General features: G+C 53.9%; 2 protein-coding genes across 3 annotated transcripts in view; both read left to right on the top strand.

Moving 5' to 3' along the window:
- The window catches only part of LOC137358961 (alpha-2-antiplasmin-like), a 44710-nt gene extending 41349 nt beyond the window's left edge, over positions 1 to 3361 (top strand). Inside the window, exons 8-9 of the mRNA XM_068025128.1 lie at positions 1252 to 1453; positions 2927 to 3361. Coding sequence (XP_067881229.1) covers positions 1252 to 1453; positions 2927 to 3258 — 534 coding nt within the window. The 3' untranslated portion in view covers positions 3259 to 3361. The remainder of the gene's footprint in view (positions 1 to 1251; positions 1454 to 2926) is intronic.
- A 5120-nt stretch (positions 3362 to 8481) lies between these two features.
- LOC137358960 (pigment epithelium-derived factor-like) overlaps positions 8482 to 19588 on the top strand; it is a 127920-nt gene continuing 116813 nt past the window's right edge. Inside the window, exon 1 of one of the 2 annotated variants that reach the window (XM_068025126.1) lies at positions 8482 to 8699. The gene's annotated coding sequence lies outside the window, so the exon portion shown is untranslated. Of the gene's footprint in view, positions 8700 to 11305; positions 11414 to 19588 lie in introns of those variants that run through there. The other variant, XM_068025127.1, reaches the window with a different exon arrangement.

The following is a 19588-nucleotide window of genomic DNA, read 5'->3' as shown; positions in this document are numbered from 1 at the left end:
TCCTTTATCAATTTCTTGATCATGCTTTGCTGAATTCTAAAATCCTCTCAATCCTCAGACTTACTTCTCTTTCTAGTAACATTATAAGCCAATTCCTTTCATCTAATATTACCTACAAATTCTCTTGTTAGCCATGTTTTGATCACTCTTCCCCTAGGGTTTTTATTCCTTCGAGGAATATGTATTTGTTGCAAATTATGAATTAATTCTTTAAATGTTTGCCATTACTTGTCTACTGTCATATCTTGTAATCTAGTTTCCCAATCTACTTTTCCTAACTCACTCCACATATCTATGTAGTTTGCTGTGTTCAGATGTTAGACCCTTAAGTACCTGTCCAGTTCGATTCCTCATACCAATGTTCCCACCTGGTCCAGTCTATATTATGATTAAAGTACCCCCCCCCCCCACCACCAATTATTAATTGTCTTTGTTACAAGTGCCAATAATTTCTCGTTTAATACTCTATCCAACAGTATATCTACTGGTAGGGGGCCTATAAACTACGCCCACCAGTGTTTTCTCACTTTTACTATTCCTATTCTCCACCCATACTGATTCTACTCCATGATTTTCTGAGCCAAGGTCCTTTCTCGCTAATGCCCTTATGTCATCCTTTACAATCAGGGCTACGCCTCCTCCTTTTCCATTCTGCCTGTCTTTTCAAAATATTGCATACCCTGGTCATCTTGTAACCATGTCTCTGTAATGACAATTAGATCGAATCCATTTATCTCTGTTTGTGCCACTAGTTCATCTCGGTTATTGCGGATGATTCACACATTCTGATAAAGAACCTTTAATTTAATTTTTTATTTATTAATCTTTGCATGGATTTTATTCACTGATGCACTATTACTGTTAAACTCTCTGTCCCTGCCTCTCCCACTACTTGTCTTTACCCACATTGCTACACTGTTCTATTGTCCCAACTTTTCTCTTTGGATTTCTAAATCTTCCTTCACCTGAACACTGTTGCCTGCTCTAATAATTTGAAGCCCTATCCATAAACACCAGTATAGAGTGGTTGGGCCGAATGGCCTGTTTTTGTGCTGTATATTCTGTGTAACTGTCTCCATGTCTGCTGACAGCGACTGTTACAGGGTGACTCCAGCATGAATTCAGGGGAGAAGCTGTATATAAAAGGAAATGAAATGATGGGTCAGGGAATTGGGGTGGGGAAGAGGGGTCATGTTAAAGGAATCTGTTGTGTGTTATTTCTAAGCCAGGTGATGACATCTTTCCTCTTAGGTTGCCAGGTTGTCCTTCAAACAAAACATGAGCTTCATTGTGGTGAAGCCGATGATGGCTGGAAGACTCAACAGCATTGTGGCCAAGCTAAATATCACTGAGCTCCTGGCCAGGTTTTTCAGAGCTCGGCCAATGCCAGTCAAGGTGCCAAAACTCAACATTGACTTTGATGTCGACCTAAGCCAAGCCTTGCAGAGCCTCGGTATGTCGGCCAATTCTCCCATGTCTTTCTAACATCCTTGTGCCATCAGCTAGTTGCGAACCCACTGCACCCAATCTCACTTCCTATTGGGCTGAATCCTCGCTTCCCTGAAAATCAAAACCAAAAGTGTGTAAATGACTCAAAAACCTTCACCATAAGTGTGGTGTGTGAGTGAGTGTGTGCGCGAGTGAGTGAGTGTGTGTATGTGTGTAAGTGTGAGTGCATGTGAGTGTGTCAGTGAGTGTGCATGTGTGAGTGTGTGTGAGTGAGTGAGAGTGTGTGTGTGAGTGTATGTGTGTGAGTGAGAGTGTGAATAAGAGTGTGAGTGAGAGTGTGTGTGTGAGTGTATGTGTGAGTGTATGTTAGTATGTGAGTGTGTGAGTGTATGTGTGAGTGCGTGTTAGCGTGTGTGTGTTAGTGTCAGTGTGTGAGTGTGTTAGTGTGTGTGTGTGTGAGTGTGAGTGTGTGTGTGTGTGTGAGTGTGAGTGTGTTAGTGTGAGTGTGAGTGTGCTAGTGTGTGTGTGTTAGTGTGTGTGTGTGTGTGAGTGTGTGAGTGTGAGTGAGTGTGAGTGTTAGTGTGTGTGAGTGTGTGTGTGTGTGTGAGTGTGAGTGTGTTAGTGTGAGTGTGAGTGTGCTAGTGTGTGTGTGTTAGTGTGTGTGTGTGTGTGAGTGTGAGTGAGTGTGAGTGTTAGTGTGTGTGTGTGTGTGTGTGTGTGTGTGTGTGTGTGTGTGAGTGTGTGAGTGAGTGTGTGAGTGTGAGTGAGTGTGTGTGTGTGTGTGAGTGTGTGTGAGTGTGTGTGAGTGTGTGTGAGTGTGTGAGTGTGTGAGTGTGTGAGTGTGTGTGTGAGTGTTAGTGTGTGAGTGTTAGTGTGTGTGTGTGAGTGTGTTAGTGTGTGTGTGAGTGTGTGAGTGTGAGTGTGTGTGTGTGAGTGTGAGTGTGTGTGTGTGAGTGTGAGTGTGTGTGTGTGTGAGTGTGTGAGTGAGTGTGAGTGTGTTAGTGTGTGGGTGTGTGAGTGTGTGTGAGTGTGTTAGTGTGTGTGTGTGAGTGTGAGTGTGTGTGAGTGTGTGAGTGTGAGTGTGAGTGTGTTAGTGTGTGTGTGTGAGTGTGTTAGTGTGTTAGTGTGTGAGTGTGTGTGAGTGTGAGTGTGTGTGAGTGTGTGTGTGTGAGTGTGTGTGTGTGTGTGTTAGTGTGTGAGTGTGAGTGTGTGTGTTAGTGTGTGTGAGTGTGTGTGTGTGAGTGTGTGTGTGTGTGTGTTAGTGTGTGAGTGTGAGTGTGTGTGTTAGTGTGTGTGAGTGTGAGTGTGTGTGAGTGTGTGTGTGTGAGTGTGTGTGTGTGCGCGCGGGTAGCAGGGTGTGGCGTGAGCTGGGTCTGTCTAACAGACACCGATGGCCCTCTGCCCCACACACGGCCGCTCACCTCCCTGACCAGCCAAGTCAATCTTCTTCTCTCATCCTTGCTCTCTGCTGTTCCAGGCCTCAGCAATCTTTTCACCAACCCGAACCTGAGCAAGATCTCAGCCACGCCTCTGCTTGTGTCGAGTGTTCAGCACAAGGCCACCATGGAGCTGAAGGAAGAAGGAGTGGAGGCTGCTGCTACCACGGGGGTCGCTGTCAGCCGCTCCTTCTTGCAATGCAACATCAACCGGCCCTTCTTCTTCCTCATCCGTGATGACATCTCCGGAATCCCACTCTTCCTTGGGACCATCAAGGACCCGAAGCCACAAATTCAGAAGGAATCCCAGGATAAGTTGATGGTGAATCTCGAGAGAATGAAGAAGACGGTGGAGTTAGTGGATCCCAAATGAGTTCCCAGCTGGGGTCTGTCAGCACCGAATGGCGTCAGACCAATCTGGTGACATTGGTTTGGAGATCTTTTTTACAAATTAATAAACAATAATTCACATCTTGTCTCCTTGTCTGCTCCAATCTTTTGGCTGTGAATTTGTGGTAAATTGATTGAGTCCATTGTCAGTTAAGTTGTGCATCCGGACTGTACATTGGGATAGTGAGCGAATGAGGAGACCATGCATTTCTGTCCTGGTCCTCTGTCCCTGGTACTGTAGGAGAGCAGAACAAGGAATGGGGGCTGGAGAGTGGGAATAGTTACACTGACAAAGCCAGTATATGTCACGACAGCCTGTAGACCAGTCTGTTTCTGGACAAAGAGGGAGGGTTCACACTCGATAAAGGAAAGCATGGTATCTGATTTGTCGAAGCTCTACCAAAGTCAAGCTGTCTGTACTTCCTGTGTTGCTGGGTGACAAGGTACAAGAGCAGCAAAGTGACTGTACCCACACACCTGCTGCTACAAAGAGCCCGTCCCAGTGTGGGATGTTGGGGTTGTCAACCATTCAGGATTACCCTGGAGTCTCCAGCAGAAAAATCAAATGTGGTTAGAAAAATAGTAGTTTTTAAAAAAGTTTTCTTTGAATATCTTGGTTTATTAGTTATACAAATATTAGAAATGGGGGAGACAAGGTTGTTTGACTGGGTGATGCTGGTCTGCAATGAGACAAAACCTCTAGGAATATGTCCAAGCAGAGTTGGCAACCCCAGTGGCAGAGGGAGATGACTGTGAAGCCTGGTGAGTGTAAATATCAGGCAGTGTCCTGCTGCAGCACTCAGCACAGAGCTGAACTCAGACTGAAAGGCATTTTCTGTTGCATGATTTGGGGGACTGGGAGGATTTATCAGAACTCAGCATCACAGAGGCACAAAATCCAACAATCCTGAAATTAGAAGCCTGGGATCTTCACATCTGTAATTGGAAATTGCTGGAATGTATAAACACAGCAATTCAGGAGTTTGAAACGAGAGAGCAGTGACTGCAGATGAAACCACACCCTGATATTCGGGAGGTTGGGGAAGGGCGGAGCAGAGACTCGGCATTGTGGATTGATGGTATCTCCAGTCTGGCTTTTCATTGGCTTTCTTTCCAATTTCAACAACAACAACTCTTCCATTTATATGGCACCTTTGACATGTTCCTTCACAGGAACATTATCAAACAAAATCAAACACTGAGTCATATCAGGAGTTAGTAGGACAGGTGACCAAAAGCTTGATCAAAGAGGTTGGTTTTAAGGAGCATCGTAGAGGAGGTGAGAGAGGGGTAAGAGGTTTAGGGAGGGAATTCCAGAGTTTAGGGCCCAGACAGCTGAAGGCACGGACGCCAATGGCGGAGCAACTGAAATTGGGGATGTAAAGAGGCCAGAATTAGAGCGTATTGGGCAGACAGAGGTGAAAGGTCAGCCAGGCAAATATCCAGCTGACTGCTGACTGATTACCATCTCTTAGATTTTCTCTGTGTGGGATCAGATGTTAAACTGAGGCCCTGTCCCTCTCTCAGGGTGTCAAAGATCCCACGGCACCATTTAAGGAAAGAGGAGGGGATTTCCCCAGTCTCACGGCCAGCATGTATTCTTCAACCAACATCAATAAAAACTGGGAACTATCTGATTGTTGTTTGTGGGATCTTGCTGTGCACAAACAATGCTGAATTTCCTACATTACAACAGTGACTATATTTCAAAAGTATTTCATTGGTTGTACAGTGCTTTGTGATGACCTGAAGTAGTGAAAGCCGCTATAGAAATGCAAGTTCTGTGTTTCATTTAATCTCCACCGTCCATTGTCAGTGGACGGTTTATATCCAAACCCCAAATAAGGTCGTTGGCATGAGAGTGGGTGTGGCCAGGGGTAGGAGGCGTGGCTAGACGAGGGACAGGGCAGTGTAGGCTTGGCCAATAGCAGAAATCAAATGTTGCCCTTTCCCCCTCTGGGTGTCCCTGTACTGGGTGCCCCTGTACTGGGTGCCGCAGTGTTGGGTGTCCCTGCACTGGGTGCCGCTCTGCTGGGAGATCCAATGCAGGGTGCCCCTGTGCTGGGTGTCCGTGTGCTGGGTGTCACTGTGCTGGGTGTCACTGTGCTGGGTGTCCCCTGTGCTGGTTGTCACTGTGCTGGGTGTCACTGTGCTGGGTGTCACTGTGCTGGGTGTCCCCTGTGCTGGTTGTCACTGTGCTGGGTGTCACTGTGCTGGGTGTCACTGTGCTGGGTGCCCCTCTGCTGGCAGCTCCAATGCAGGGTGCCCCTGTGCTGGGTGCCCCAGTGTTGGGTGTCCCTGCATTGGGTGCCCCTGCACTGGGTGCCCCTCTGCTGGGAGCTCCAATGCAGGGTGCCCCTGTGCTGGGTGTCACTGTGCTGGGTGTCACTGTGCTGGGTGTCCCTGTGCTGGGTGTCACCGTGCTGGGTGTCACTGTGCTGGGTGTCACTGTGCTGGGTGTCACTGTGCTGGGTGTCACCGTGCTGGGTGCCCCTGTGCTGGGTGTCACCGTGCTGGGTGTCACTGTGCTGGGTGTCACTGTGCTGGGTGCCCCTGTGCTGGGTGTCACCGTGCTGGGTGTCACTGTGCTGGGTGTCACTGTGCTGGGTGCCCCTCTGCTGGGAGATCCAATGCAGGGTGCCCCTGTGCTGGGTGTCCGTGTGCTGGGTGTCACTGTGCTGGGTGTCACTGTGCTGGGTGTCCCCTGTGCTGGGTGTCACTGTGCTGGGTGTCACTGTGCTGGGTGTCACTGTGCTGGGTGCCCCTCTGCTGGCAGCTCCAATGCAGGGTGCCCCTGTGCTGGGTGTCCGTGTGCTGGGTGTCACTGTGCTGGGTGCCCCTGTGCTGGGTGTCCGTGTGCTGGGTGTCACTGTGCTGGGTGCCCCTGTGCTGGGTGTCCGTGTGCTGGGTGTCACTGTGCTGGGTGCCCCTGTGCTGGGTGTCACTGTGCTGGGTGTCACTGTGCTGGGTGTCCCTGCACTGGGTGTCACTGTGCTAGGTGCCCCTGTGCTGGGTGTCCCTGTGCTGGGTGTCCCTGCACTGGGTGTCACTGTGCTAGGTGCCCCTGTGCTGGGTGTCACTGTGCTGGGTGTCCCTGCACTGGGTGTCACTGTGCTAGGTGCCCCTGTGCTGGGTGTCCCTGTGCTGGGTGTCCCTGCACTGGGTGTCACTGTGCTAGGTGTCCCTGTGCTGGGTGTCCCTGCACTGGGTGTCACTGTGCTAGGTGCCCCTGTGCTGGGTGTCCCTGTGCTGGGTGTCCCTGCACTGGGTGTCACTGTGCTAGGTGCCCCTGTGCTGGGTGTCCCTGTGCTGGGTGTCCCTGCACTGGGTATCACTGTGCTGGGTGTCCCTGTGCTGGGTGTCCCTGTGCTGGGTGCCCCTGTACTGGGTGCCTTTGTGCTGGGTGTCCCTGCACTGCGTGCCCCTGTACTAGGTGCCCCACTGCTGGGTGCCCATGTGCTGGGTGCCCCACTGCTGGGTGTCCCTGTGCTGGGTGCATTTTGGCCGGGTGTCACTGTGCTGGGTGTCACTGTGCTGGGTGCCACTGTGCTGGGTGTCACTGTGCTGGGTGCCCCTCTGCTGGGTGTCCCTCTGCTAGGTGTCCCTGTGCTGGGTGCATTTTGGCCGGGTGTCACTGTGCTGGGTGTCACTGTGCTGGGTGCCACTGTGCTGGGTGTCACTGTGCTGGGTGCCCCTGTGCTGGGTGCCACTGTGCTGGGTGCCACTGTGCTGGGTGTCACTGTGCTGGGTGCCCCTCTGCTGGGTGTCACTGTGCTGGGTGCCCCTGTGCTGGGTGCCACTGTGCTGGGTGCCCCTGTGCTGGGTGTCACTGTGCTGGGTGCCACGGTGCTGGGTGCCCCTGTGCTGGGTGTCACTGTGCTGGGTGTAACTGTGCTGGGTGTCCGTGTGCTGGGTGCCACGGTGCTGGGTGCCCCTGTGCTGGGTGCCCCTGTGCTGGGTGTCTGTGCTGGGTGCCCCTGTGCTGGGTGTCACTGTGCTGGGTGTCACTGTGCTGGGTGCCACGGTGCTGGGTGCCCCTGTGCTGGGTGCCCCTGTGCTGGGTGTCACTGTGCTGGGTGTCACTGTGCTGGGTGCCACGGTGCTGGGTGCCCCTGTGCTGGGTGCCCCTGTGCTGGGTGTCACTGTGCTGGGTGTCTGTGCTGGGTGCCCCTGTGCTGGGTGTCACTGTGCTGGGTGCCCCTGTGCTGGGTGTCACTGTGCTGGGTGCCACGGTGCTGGGTGCCACGGTGCTGGGTGCCCCTGTGCTGGGTGTCACTGTGCTGGGTGTCTGTGCTGGGTGCCCCTGTGCTGGGTGTCACTGTGCTGGGTGTCACTGTGCTGGGTGTCACTGTGCTGGGTGTCACTGTGCTGGGTGCCACGGTGCTGGGTGCCCCTGTGCTGGGTGTCACTGTGCTGGGTGTCTGTGCTGGGTGCCCCTGTGCTGGGTGTCACTGTGCTGGGTGTCACTGTGCTGGTTGTCACTGTGCTGGGTGTCACTGTGCTGGTTGTCACTGTGCTGGGTGTCTGTGCTGGGTGTCACTGTGCTGGGTGTCACTGTGCTGGGTGCCCCTGTGCTGGGTGCCCCTGTGCTGGGTGTCACTGTGCTGGGTGTCTGTGCTGGGTGCCCCTGTGCTGGGTGTCACTGTGCTGGGTGTCACTGTGCTGGTTGTCACTGTGCTGGGTGTCTGTGCTGGGTGTCACTGTGCTGGGTGTCACTGTGCTGGGAGTCACTGTGCTGGGTGCCCCTGTGCTGGGTGTCACTGTGCTGGTTGTCACTGTGCTGGGTGTCTGTGCTGGGTGTCACTGTGCTGGGTGCCCCTGTGCTGGGTGTCACTGTGCTGGGTGCCCCTGTGCTGGGTGTCACTGTGCTGGGTGTCACTGTGCTGGGTGTCACTGTGCTGGGTGCCCCTGTGCTGGGTGTCACTGTTTTGTGTGCCCCTTTCTCTGATCCATTGACATCAGCAGGGGAAGTGGTGGAGGATCAGGTCCTGGCAGTCACACTGGGCTCAGTGAAGCCACACATTCTTCAACCTGTTTTCTAAATTCATCTATTAAAAAAAAATCAGAAAGGCAAATGTTTGTGATATTTTTTTATAATGTGACTGTAATACAGAGAAGCGGCCATTGGCTGTGGACCACATTGTCCAGGTGTTTCCTGTGTTTTCATTCCTTCTCCAGTTAATAGGTTTCCCTCCGCCTGTGTGGACAGGAAATGGTTTTCATTTTCCCTGGAATTACCTCAGGATCTGCTACATTCCCACTATCTGCCACGTTGCTGTGTGCAGATTAGCCAAACCCCACACAGACTCATCCCTGAACAGAAACGCCCTGAGGCTCCCACATTAAGACAAATATTTACCCAGAGAATCCTGGATAAAAGCTGTAAATCACTCACTTTGCAAAAGTCGGTCTCTGCTAAGGCAGGTAAGAAGCTGAACAGTTTTACTGTTAAATTACTAAGACCAGAGCAGAGAGCGTGTTGGAAAGGAAAGCTCTGTCCTTCAGCAGGGAACTGAGAAACATTTCAAAGCTCTTCACATAACAAGACTGACTGCGAAGAGCAGTGACTGTAGTTTTGTAGTTGGTGATTCAGTCAGTGCACTCGATTCTTGAGTAGGATTTAAAGCTAATGAATCAATTGAGCTAAATGTCAAAAGGATAAAGTTTGAGCTTGATGTGACTCATTTAAAATCAAAGTGGAGATGAAAATCTGTGGCACAGCTTTCAACGAAGGATCGTTACAGTCAGTGCAGATTAAACAAGAGCAATTTGCATTGATACAGCACATTTAACATGGTAAAGTGTCCCAAGGTGCTTCACAGAAGTGTTAACAAACAAAATTTGACACCAAAGGAGATAATATTTGGAACAGTTACCGTTAGTCAGTGCAGTCTGGGCAATGCTTTAGAATTCTGAATTCGTAATGATTAGGGATCATTCTGCCAGTCATTCTCTGTCTGATGTGCAGTTTGACTGGTTTGAATCCTCTCTGTATTCTGCTCAATTCCAACTGTGTTAGAAATGGCTGTTGGCAAATCACTGTCTGAACAAGAGGAGGTAGAATGGCCATTGCCTTGGGATCAAGATTATTTTAAAATCCAGAGAATAACAGACACAAACCAAAGTAAGTGAATGGTTCAATCACAGCACCTCCTGGAAGAGAAAACACAGACCAAAAACAATCATTGCAAACAAACAAAGTCCACTCCAGGCCCCATTGTCCCAGCAACATTTACTCACTGAGATTGAGGCCAGTACACTGAGCAGCTCACCAGTGATTACATTATCATTGGTGTTAGCACTAACTGGGAAGGGCATGAGTCCATCGGAATTCTGTTCAATGGGGGTGAATGGGAAGGATTTGATCCATTAGCAGCATTTGATCGAGGATGGCATCAAGGGACCTGAGTAAAATTGAACTCAACGGGAATCAGGGGGAAAACTCTCCGCTAGTTGGATTGAAGGAGGTGGGGGAGGTGTCGGGGTGGGGGAGGGGTAGGGTCCGGGTCGGGGAGGGGAGTGTGAGGTGAGGGGTGGGGGAGTGGGAGGGGTCAGGGAAGGGGTGGGGGTGGGTGGAGGGGTAGGGGGTGGGGGAGGTGTCGGGGTGGGGGAGGGGTAGGGTCCGGGTCGGGGAGGGGAGTGTGAGGTGAGGGGTGGGGGAGTGGGAGGGGTCAGGGAAGGGGTGGGGGTGGGTGGAGGGGTAGGGGGTGGGGGAGGTGTCGGGTGGGGGAGGGGTAGGGTCCGGGTCGGGGAGGGGAGTGGGAGGTGAGGGTTGGGGGAGGGGTGGGGTTGGGTGGAGGAGGGGGTGGGGTCAGGTGGGGGAGGGGGTGGAGGAGGGGCAGGGGTCAGGGAAGGGGTGGGGGTGGGTGGAGGGGTAGGGGGTGGGGGAGGTGTCGGGTGGGGGAGAGGTAGGGTCCGGGTCGGGGAGGGGAGTGCGAGGTGAGGGGTGGGGGAGGGGTAGGGGTGGGGGAGGGGCAGGGGTCAGGGAGGGGTGGGGGAGGGTCAGGGAGGGGGTGGGGGAGGGCTGGTCTGTCCAGCCAGTATCTGTAACCAGCAGTGACAATGTCACTCACTGACAGGACTCTGACTCGTGTTGGTTCAGTTTTATTCCAGTGAACTCTGTGTATCTCAGAGTCCCTGAGACTGCGCTCTGGAATCTTCTTAACTTGGTGATAAATACTGGCCTTCTGCAAAATGTTTTAGGGTGAAATGACATTCGGTTTTTCGAAAAGACAAACATTGGAAACCTTAAGTTATCCAAGAGTTTAAATGTAATATTTCTAACTGGGATTTAGTTTCCATTTGGTTATAAATCTTTTCCTAAAGATTTCTTTAAAATTGCTGTTTGATCATTAACCCAGTTACTGAGTTCAAACTGCAGCCTGTGACTAACACTCCAGCTGTCAATCAGGCTCTGGTTTGGATATGAGAGAATTTGATACAAGACACAGCAGATAAAACTCAAACACAGTAATTGTGTTGAGTTCTGGGCACCGTAGGAAGGATCTATCGGCTTTGCAGGAGCTTCAGCCCAGACGCAGCAGAATGATACTGGGGCTAAAAGGGTTAAATTACAAGGACAGTCTGCATAGACTTGACTTGTATTCCTTTGAGTTTAGAAGGTTAATGGGTGATGTGATGGGGTGAAGCAGAGTGATGCAGCTAACCCGTGGATGTTAATGAGGAGTCATTGCTATGAAGATTGGAGCTAAATTATCAACTGATTGTGAACGGGAGCAGAGTTACACTGCACATGCCTATTGATAATCTCATCCCCTCACTCTCCCCTCCCCGACACACTGAAGCATCTTTAACCAGTTTATACGTCTAATCTCCTGACTTTGCTTATCTGTGCTGCTCAGGTCAGTGATTCAGTACTAGTTAAACATGCATCATTCTGTTTTTATCTCTGTTTCAGTAAACATGACCTTAGAGCTGAAGGTTGTGTAAGGTTTGGATTAGAGAGCAAATCTCTCGGGGCCCACGTTTCAATTTAAGGCTGTGAAAGGTCAGAGCTGATTTGTTTGTGGGCCTCAGGTCCGGTGACAGATTTGGTTCCAATGCGTGCGATTCATTTCGTTGAGAGGCTCTGTTTAGTAAAAGAGCCACACTAATTCTTCACAAGGCTCCTGAGGCTGGTAAGAAGGTTATTTGAGGCAACTTTACACACAGCTGGAGCAGGGTGTTGTAATATTAAAGGATGACGTTGAAAGCATTGTAGGAGTTTTATATACTCGACAACAGCATTCACAACTGATATTTATAGAGTGACTTTAACGTAGAAAAATATCTCAGTGCACTTCATAAATGTGTAATGAGCAAATGTGGGCTCTGAATCAAAGGAGAGATCAGCAATGGTGTCTGAAAGCTTGGTCAATGTAATGGCTTTTGTACATGGTGTGAAAGGAAGAGAAGGAAACAAAGCAATTTATAGGGTTCCCAATCTTCCTGGGCTGTCTACAGTCTCCTGGGCAACTCATTGAGGCCATAACACACCCACAACCTAACTGGGCCCTGGCACAGACCATAACTGCACAACATTGCAATAGATAGAGTGGTTTCAGGAGCATAGGTATTGTGGGTATTGTAGTCACCAAATACTGCAAAGATTGACATGTCAGGTAACCAATGGTGGCAGTGTGGGGGCTGGGCAGTGGAGGCGGGAGGTTCTGTGATGAAACTGCCTGGCATATTGTCCACACTGAGATGAAAAACCCCAGCGATCCAGGGAGGGAATTCCAGAATATGGGGCCTAGGCAGCTGAACCATGACTACAGCAGGGAAGTGAAGGGGAGTGAAGAAGAACAAGAGACCAGAGTGAGGGAAATGGAGATTCTGGGGGTAGTGAAGGAGATTACAGAGACAGGGAGTTTGGAGGCCATGGAGGATTCGTGGTCAATGCAAAAGAGAGACTTGCATTTCGATAGCACCTTTCATGACTTCAGCAAATCCCAAAGTGCTTTACAGCCAATGAAGTACTTTTGTAGTGTCGTCACTGTTGTAATGTAGGATGTGTACTGTGCAGAGCAAGATCCCAAAAGCAGCAAAGTGATAATGACCAGTTCATTTGTTTGAAGTGTTGGTCAAGGGATAAATATTGGCCAGGACACTAGGGAGAATTCCCCTGCTCTTCTTCCAAATAGTGTTACGGCACCTTTTGTATTAAACTGAGAGTGCAGACAGGGACACCTCCTCTCATGGAGCATCACTCCCTCAGTACTGACCCTCCGACAGTGCAGCTCTCCCTCAGTACTGACCCTCCGACAGCGCAGCTCTCCCTCAGTACTGACCCTCCGACAGTGCAGCTCTCCCTCAGTACTGACCCTCCGACAGTGCAGCACTCTCTCAGTACTGAAACTCCGACAGTGCAGCACCCCCTCAGTACTGACCCTCTGACAGTGCAGCACTCTCTCAGTACTGACCCTCCGACAGTGCAGCACTCTCTCAGTACTGACCCTCCGACAGTGCAGCACTCCCTCAGTACTGACCCTCCGACAGTGCAGCACTCTCTCAGTACTGAAACTCCGACAGTGCAGCACTCCCTCAGTACTGACCCTCCGACAGTGCAGCACCCCCTCAGTACTGACCCTCTGACAGTGCAGCACTCCCTCAGTACTGACCCTCCAACAGTGCAGCGCTCCCTCAGTACTGAAACTCCAACAGTGCAGCACTCCCTCAGTACTGACCCTCCGACAGTGCAGCACTCCCTCAGTATTGACCCTCCGATAGTGCAGCACTCCCTCAGTATTGACCCTCCGATAGTGCAGCACTCCCTCAGTACTGACCCTCCGACAGTGCAGCTCTCACTCAGTACTGACCCTCCGACAGTGCAGCACTCCCTCAGTACTGACCCTCCGACAGTGCAGCACTCCCTCAGTACTGACCTTCCGACAGTGCAGCGCTCCCTCAGTACTGACCCTCCGACAGTGCGGCACTCCCTCAATACTGACCCTCTGACAGTGCAGCACTCCCTCAGTACTGACCCTCTGACAGTGCAGCACTCCCTCAGTACTGACCCTCCGACAGTGCAGCACCCCCTCAGTACTGACCCTCGGACAGTGCAGCACTCCCTCAGTACTGACCCTCCGACAGTGCAGCACTCCCTCAGTACTGACCCTCCGACAGTGCAGCACTCTCTCAGTACTGAAACTCCGACAGTGCAGCACTCCCTCAGTACTGACCCTCCGACAGTGCAGCACCCCCTCAGTACTGACCCTCTGACAGTGCAGCACTCCCTCAGTACTGACCCTCCGACAGTGCAGCACTCCCTCAGTACTGACCCTCTGACAGTGCAGCACTCCCTCAGTACTGACCCTCTGACAGTGCAGCGCTCCCTCAGTACTGACCCTCTGACAGTGCAGCACTCCCTCAGTACTGACCCTCTGACAGTGCAGCACTCCCTCAGTACTGACCCTCTGACAGTGCAGCACTCCCTCAGTACTGACTGTCAGACAGTGCAGCACTCCCCCAGTACTGAGCCTCTGACTGTGCAGCGCACCCACAGTACTGAGCCTCTGACTGTGCAGCACCCACTCAGTACTGACCCTCCGACAGTGCAGCACTCCCTCAGTACTGAGCCTCTGACTGTGCAGCACCCACTCAGTACTGACCCTCCGACAGTGCAGCACTCCCTCAGTACTGAGCCTCTGCCTGTGCAGCGGACCCACAGTACTGACCCTCCGAGAGTGCAGCACTCCCTCAGTATTGACCCTCTAACAGCGCAGCACTCGCTCAGTACTGACACTCCGACAATGCAGCACCCCCCCAGTACTGACCCTCTGAGTGCAGCACTCACTCAGTACTGACCCTCCGACAGTGCAGCACCCCCTCAGTACTGACCCTCCGACAGTGCGGTGCTCCCTCAGTACTGACCCTCTGACAGTGCAGCACTCCCTCAGTACTGAGCCTCTGACTGTTCAGCGCTCCCACAGTACTGACCCTCCGACAATGCAGCACTCCCGCAGTACTGACCCTGCGACAATGCAGCACTCCCCCAGTACTGACCCTCCGACAATGCAGCACTCCCTCAGTACTGAGCCTCTGACTGTGCAGCACTCCCTCAGTACTGACCCTCCGACAGTGCAGCGCACCTACAGTACTGACCCTCCGACAGTGCAGCACCCCCTCAGTGCTGACCCTCCGACAGTGCAGCACCCCCTCAGTACTGACCCTCCGACAGTGCAGCACTCCCTCAGTACTGATCCTCCGACAGTGCAGCACTCCCTCAGTACTAACCCTCCGACAGTGCAGCACTCCCTCAGTACTGACCCTCCGACAGTGCAGCACCCCCTCAGTACTGACCCTCCGACAGTGCGTCACTCTCTCCGTACTGACCCTCTGACAATGCAGCACTCCCTCAGTACTGACCCTCCGACAGTGCAGCACCCCCTCAGTACTGACCCTCCGACAGTGCGTCACTCTCTCCGTACTGACCCTCTGACAGTGCAGCACTCCCTCAGTACTGACCCTCTGACAGTGCAGCACTCCCTCACTACTGACCCTCTGACAGTGCAGCACTCCCTCAGTACTGACCCTCCGGCAGTGCAGCACCCCCTCAGTACTGACCCTCCGACAGTGCATCACTCTCTCCGTACTGACCCTCTGACAGTGCAGCACTCCCTCAGTACTGACCCTCTGACAGTGCGGCACTCCCTCAGTACTGACCCTCTGACAGTGCGGCACTCCCTCAGTACTGAGCCTCTGACTGTGCAGCACTCCCTCAGTACTGAGCCTCTGACTGTGCAGCGCTCCCACAGTACTGACCCTCCGACAATGCAGCACTCCCTCAGTAATGACCCTCTGACAGTGCGGCACTCCCTCAGTACTGAGCCTCTGACTGTGCAGCACTCCCTCAGTACTGAGCCTCCGACAGAGCAGCACTCCCTCAGTACTGACCCTCCGACAGAGCAGCACCCCCTCAGTACTGAGCCTCTGACTGTGCAGCGCACCCACAGTACTGACCCTCTGACAGTGCAGCACTCCCTCAGTACTGATCCTCCGACAGTGCAGCACTCCCTCAGTACTGACCCTCCGACAGAGCGGCGCTCACTCAGTACTGACCCTCTGACTGTGCAGCACTCCCTCAGTATTGAGCCTCTGACTGTGCAGCGCTCCCTCAGTACTGACCCTCCGACAGTGCGTCACTCTCTCAGCACTGACCCTCCGACAGTGCAGCACCCCTCAGTACTGACCCTCCGACAGTGTGGCGCTCCCTCAGTACTGACCCTCTGACTGTACAGCACTCCCTCAGTACTGACCCTCCGACAGTTCAGCATTCCCGAAAACCTGCTCCTTCAACAGTGCAGCACTTCCTCACTACTGACCCTCTGACAGTGCAGCACTCCCTCAGTACTGAGCCTCTGACTGTGCAGCGCTCCCTCAGTACTGACCCTCCGACAGTGCGTCACTCTCTCAGTACTGACCCTCCGACAGTGCAGCACCCCCTCAGTACTGACCCTCCGACAGTGCGGCGCTCCCTCAGAACTGACCCTCTGACAGTGCAGCACTCCCTCAGTACTGAGCCTCTGACTGTGCAGCGCTCCCTCAGTACTGACCCTCCGACAATGCAGCACCCCCTCAGTACTGACCCTCCGACAGTGCGGCGCTCCCTCAGTACTGACCCTCTGACAGTGCAGCACTCCCTCAGTACTGACCCTCCGACAGTGCAGCACCCCCTCAGTACTGACCCTCCGACAGTGCAGCAATCCCTCAGTACTGACCCTCTGACAGTGCAGCAATCCCTCAGTACTGACCCTCTGACAGTGCAGCGCTCCCTCAGTACTGGCCCTCTGACAATGCAGCGCTCCCTCAGTACTGGCCCTCTGACAATGCAGCACCCCCTCAGTACTGAGCCTCTGACTGTGCAGCACCCCCTCAGTACTGAGCCTCTGACTGTGCAGCACCCCCTCAGTATTGAGCCTCTGACTGTGCAGCGCACCCACAGTACTGACCCTCCGACAGTGCAGCATTCCCTCAGTACTGACCCTCCGACAGTGCAGCACCCCCTCAGTACTGACCCTCCGACAGTGCGGTGCTCTCTCAGTACTGACCCTCTGACAGTGCAGCACTCCCTCAGTACTGACCCTCAGACAATGCAGCACTCCATCAGTACTGACCCTCTGACAGTGCAGCACTCCCTCAGTACTGAGCCTCTGACTGTGCAGCGCTCCCTCAGTACTGACCCTCCGACAGTGCGTCACTCTCTCAGTACTGACCCTCCGACAGTGCAGCACCCCCTCAGTACTGACCCTCCCTCAGTACTGACCCTCTGACAGTGCAGCACTCCCTCAGTACTGAGCCTCTGACAGTGCAGCACTCCCTCAGTACTGACCTTCCGACAGTGCAGCGCTCCCTCAGTACTGACCCTCCGACAGTGCGGCACACCATCAGTACTGACCCTCTGACAGTGCAGCACTCCCTCAGTACTGACCCTCCGACAGTGCGGCACACCATCAGTACTGACCCTCTGACAGTGCGGCACTCCCTCAGTACTGACCCTCTGACAGTGCGGCACTCCCTCAGTACTGAGCCTCTGACTGTGCAGCACTCCCTCAGTACTGCGCCTCTGACTGTGCAGCGCTCCCACAGTACTGACCCTCCGACAATGCAGCACTCCCTCAGTAATGACCCTCTGACAGTGCGGCACTCCCTCAGTACTGAGCCTCTGACTGTGCAGCACTCCCTCAGTACTGAGCCTCCGACAGAGCAGCACTCCCTCAGTACTGACCCTCCGACAGAGCAGCACCCCCTCAGTACTGAGCCTCTGACTGTGCAGCGCACCCACAGTACTGACCCTCTGACAGTGCAGCACTCCCTCAGTACTGATCCTCCGACAGTGCAGCAGTCCCTCAGTACTGACCCTCCGACAGTGCGGCGCACACTCAGTACTGACCCTCTGACTGTGCAGCACTCCCTCAGTATTGAGCCTCTGTCTGTGCAGCGCTCCCTCAGTACTGACCCTCCGACAGTGCGTCACTCTCTCAGCACTGACCCTCCGACAGTGCAGCACCCCTCAGTACTGACCCTCCGACAGTGTGGCGCTCCCTCAGTACTGACCCTCTGACAGTGCAGCACTCCCTCAGTACTGAGCCTCTGACTGTGCAGCACTCCCTCAGTACTGACCCTCCGACAGTTCAGCATTCCCGAAAACCTGCTCCTTCGACAGTGCAGCACTTCCTCACTACTGACCCTCTGACAGTGCAGCACTCCCTCAGTACTGACCCTCTGACAGTGCAGCGCTCCCTCAGTACTGACCCTCTGACAGTGCAGCGCTCCCTCAGTACTGGCCCTCTGACAATGCAGCACCCCCTCAGTACTGACCCTCCGACAGTGCAGCACCCCCTCAGTACTGAGCCTCTGACTGTGCAGCGCACCCACAGTACTGACCCTCCGACAGTGCAGCACCCCCTCAGTATTGAGCCTCCGACAGTGCAGCACCCCCTCAGTACTGACCCTCCGACAATGCAGCACTCCCTCAGTAATGACCCTCTGACAGTACGGCACTCCCTCAATACTGAGCCTCTGACTGTGCAGCATTCCCTCAGTACTGACCCTCCGACTGTGCAGCACCCCCTCAGTACTGAGCCTCTGACTGTGCAGCGCACCCACAGTGCTGACCCTCCGACAGTGCAGCATTCCCTCAGTACTGACCCTCCGACAGTGCAGCACCCCCTCAGTACTGACCCTCCGACAGTGCGGCACTCCCTCAGTACTGAGCCTCTGACAGTGCAGCACTCCCACAGTACTGACCCTCCGACAGTGCAGCATTCCCTCAGTACTGACCCTCCGACAGTGCAGCACCCCCTCAGTACTGACCCTCCGACAGTGCAGCATTCCCTCAGTACTGACCCTCCGACAGTGCAGCACTCCCACAGTACTGACCCTCCGACAGTGCAGCATTCCCTCAGTACTGACCCTCCGACAGTGCAGCACCCCCTCAGTACTGACCCTCCGACAGTGCGGCACTCCCTCAGTACTGAGCCTCTGACAGTGCAGCACCCCCTCAGTACTGACCCTCCGACAATGCAGCACTCCCTCAGTACTGAGCCTCTGACTGTGCAGCGCACCCACAGTGCTGACCCTCCGACAGTGCAGCATTCCCTCAGTACTGACCCTCCGACAGTGCAGCAGCCCCTCAGTACTGACCCTCCGACAGTGCAGCACCCCCTCAGTACTGAGCCTCTGACTGTGCAGCGCACCCACAGTGCTGACCCTCCGACAGTGCAGCACTCCCACAGTACTGACCCTCCGACAGTGCAGCATTCCCTCAGTACTGACCCTCCGACAGTGCAGCACCCCCTCAGTACTGACCCCCCGACAGTGCGGTGCTCCCTCATTACTGACCCTCTGACTGTGCAGCACTCCCTCAGTACTGAGCCTCTGACTGTGCAGCGCTCCCACAGTACTGACCCTCCGACAATGCAGCGCTCCCTCAGTACTGACCCTCCGACAGTGCAGCACCCCCTCAATACTGACCCTCCGACAGTGCGGCGCTCCCTCAAAACTGACCCTCTGACAGTGCAGCACTCCCTCAGTACTAAGTCTCTGACTGTGCAGTGCTCACTCAGTACTAACCCTCCGACAGTGCGTCACTCTCTCAGTACTGACCCTCTGACAGTGCCGCACCCCCTCAGTACTGACCCTCCGACAGTGCGGCGCTCCCTCAGAACTGACCCTCTGACGTTGCAGCACTCCCTCAGTACTGAGCCTCTGACTGTGCAGCGCTCCCTCAGTACTGACCCTCCGACAGTGCGTCACTCTCTCAGTACTGACCCACCGACAGTGCAGCACTCCCTCAGTACTGAGCCTCTGACTGTGCAGCACTCCCTCAGTACTGACCCTCCGACAGTGCAGCGCTCCCTCAGTACTGGCCCTCCGACAATGCAGCTCTCCCTCAGTACTGACCCTCCGACAGTGCGTCACTCTCTCAGTACTGACCCACCGACAGTGCAGCACTCCCTCAGTACTGAGCCTCTGACTGTGCAGCACTCCCTCAGTCCTGACCCTCCGACAGTTCAGCATTCCCGTAAACCTGCTTCTTCGACAGTGCAGCACTCCCTCAGTCCTGACCCTCCGACAGTGCAGCGCTCCCTCAGTCCTGGCCCTCCGACAATGCAGCTCTCCCTCAGTACTGACCCACCGACAGTGTGGCACAAATTCAGTACTGACCCTCTGACAGTGCGGCACTCCCTCAGTCCTGACCCTCCGACAGTTCAGCATTCCCGTAAACCTGCTCCTTCGACAGTGCAGCACTTCCTCACTGCTGACCCTCTGACAGTGCAGCACTCCCTCAGTACTGACCCTCCGACAGTGCA

The sequence above is a fragment of the Heterodontus francisci genome, unplaced genomic scaffold (assembly GCF_036365525.1).
Source record: "Heterodontus francisci isolate sHetFra1 unplaced genomic scaffold, sHetFra1.hap1 HAP1_SCAFFOLD_778, whole genome shotgun sequence".
NCBI classification, from domain to species: domain Eukaryota; kingdom Metazoa; phylum Chordata; class Chondrichthyes; order Heterodontiformes; family Heterodontidae; genus Heterodontus; species Heterodontus francisci.
The sequence above is the reverse complement of the archived record's forward strand: the minus strand, read 5'-3'. Positions and strand labels throughout refer to the sequence as shown.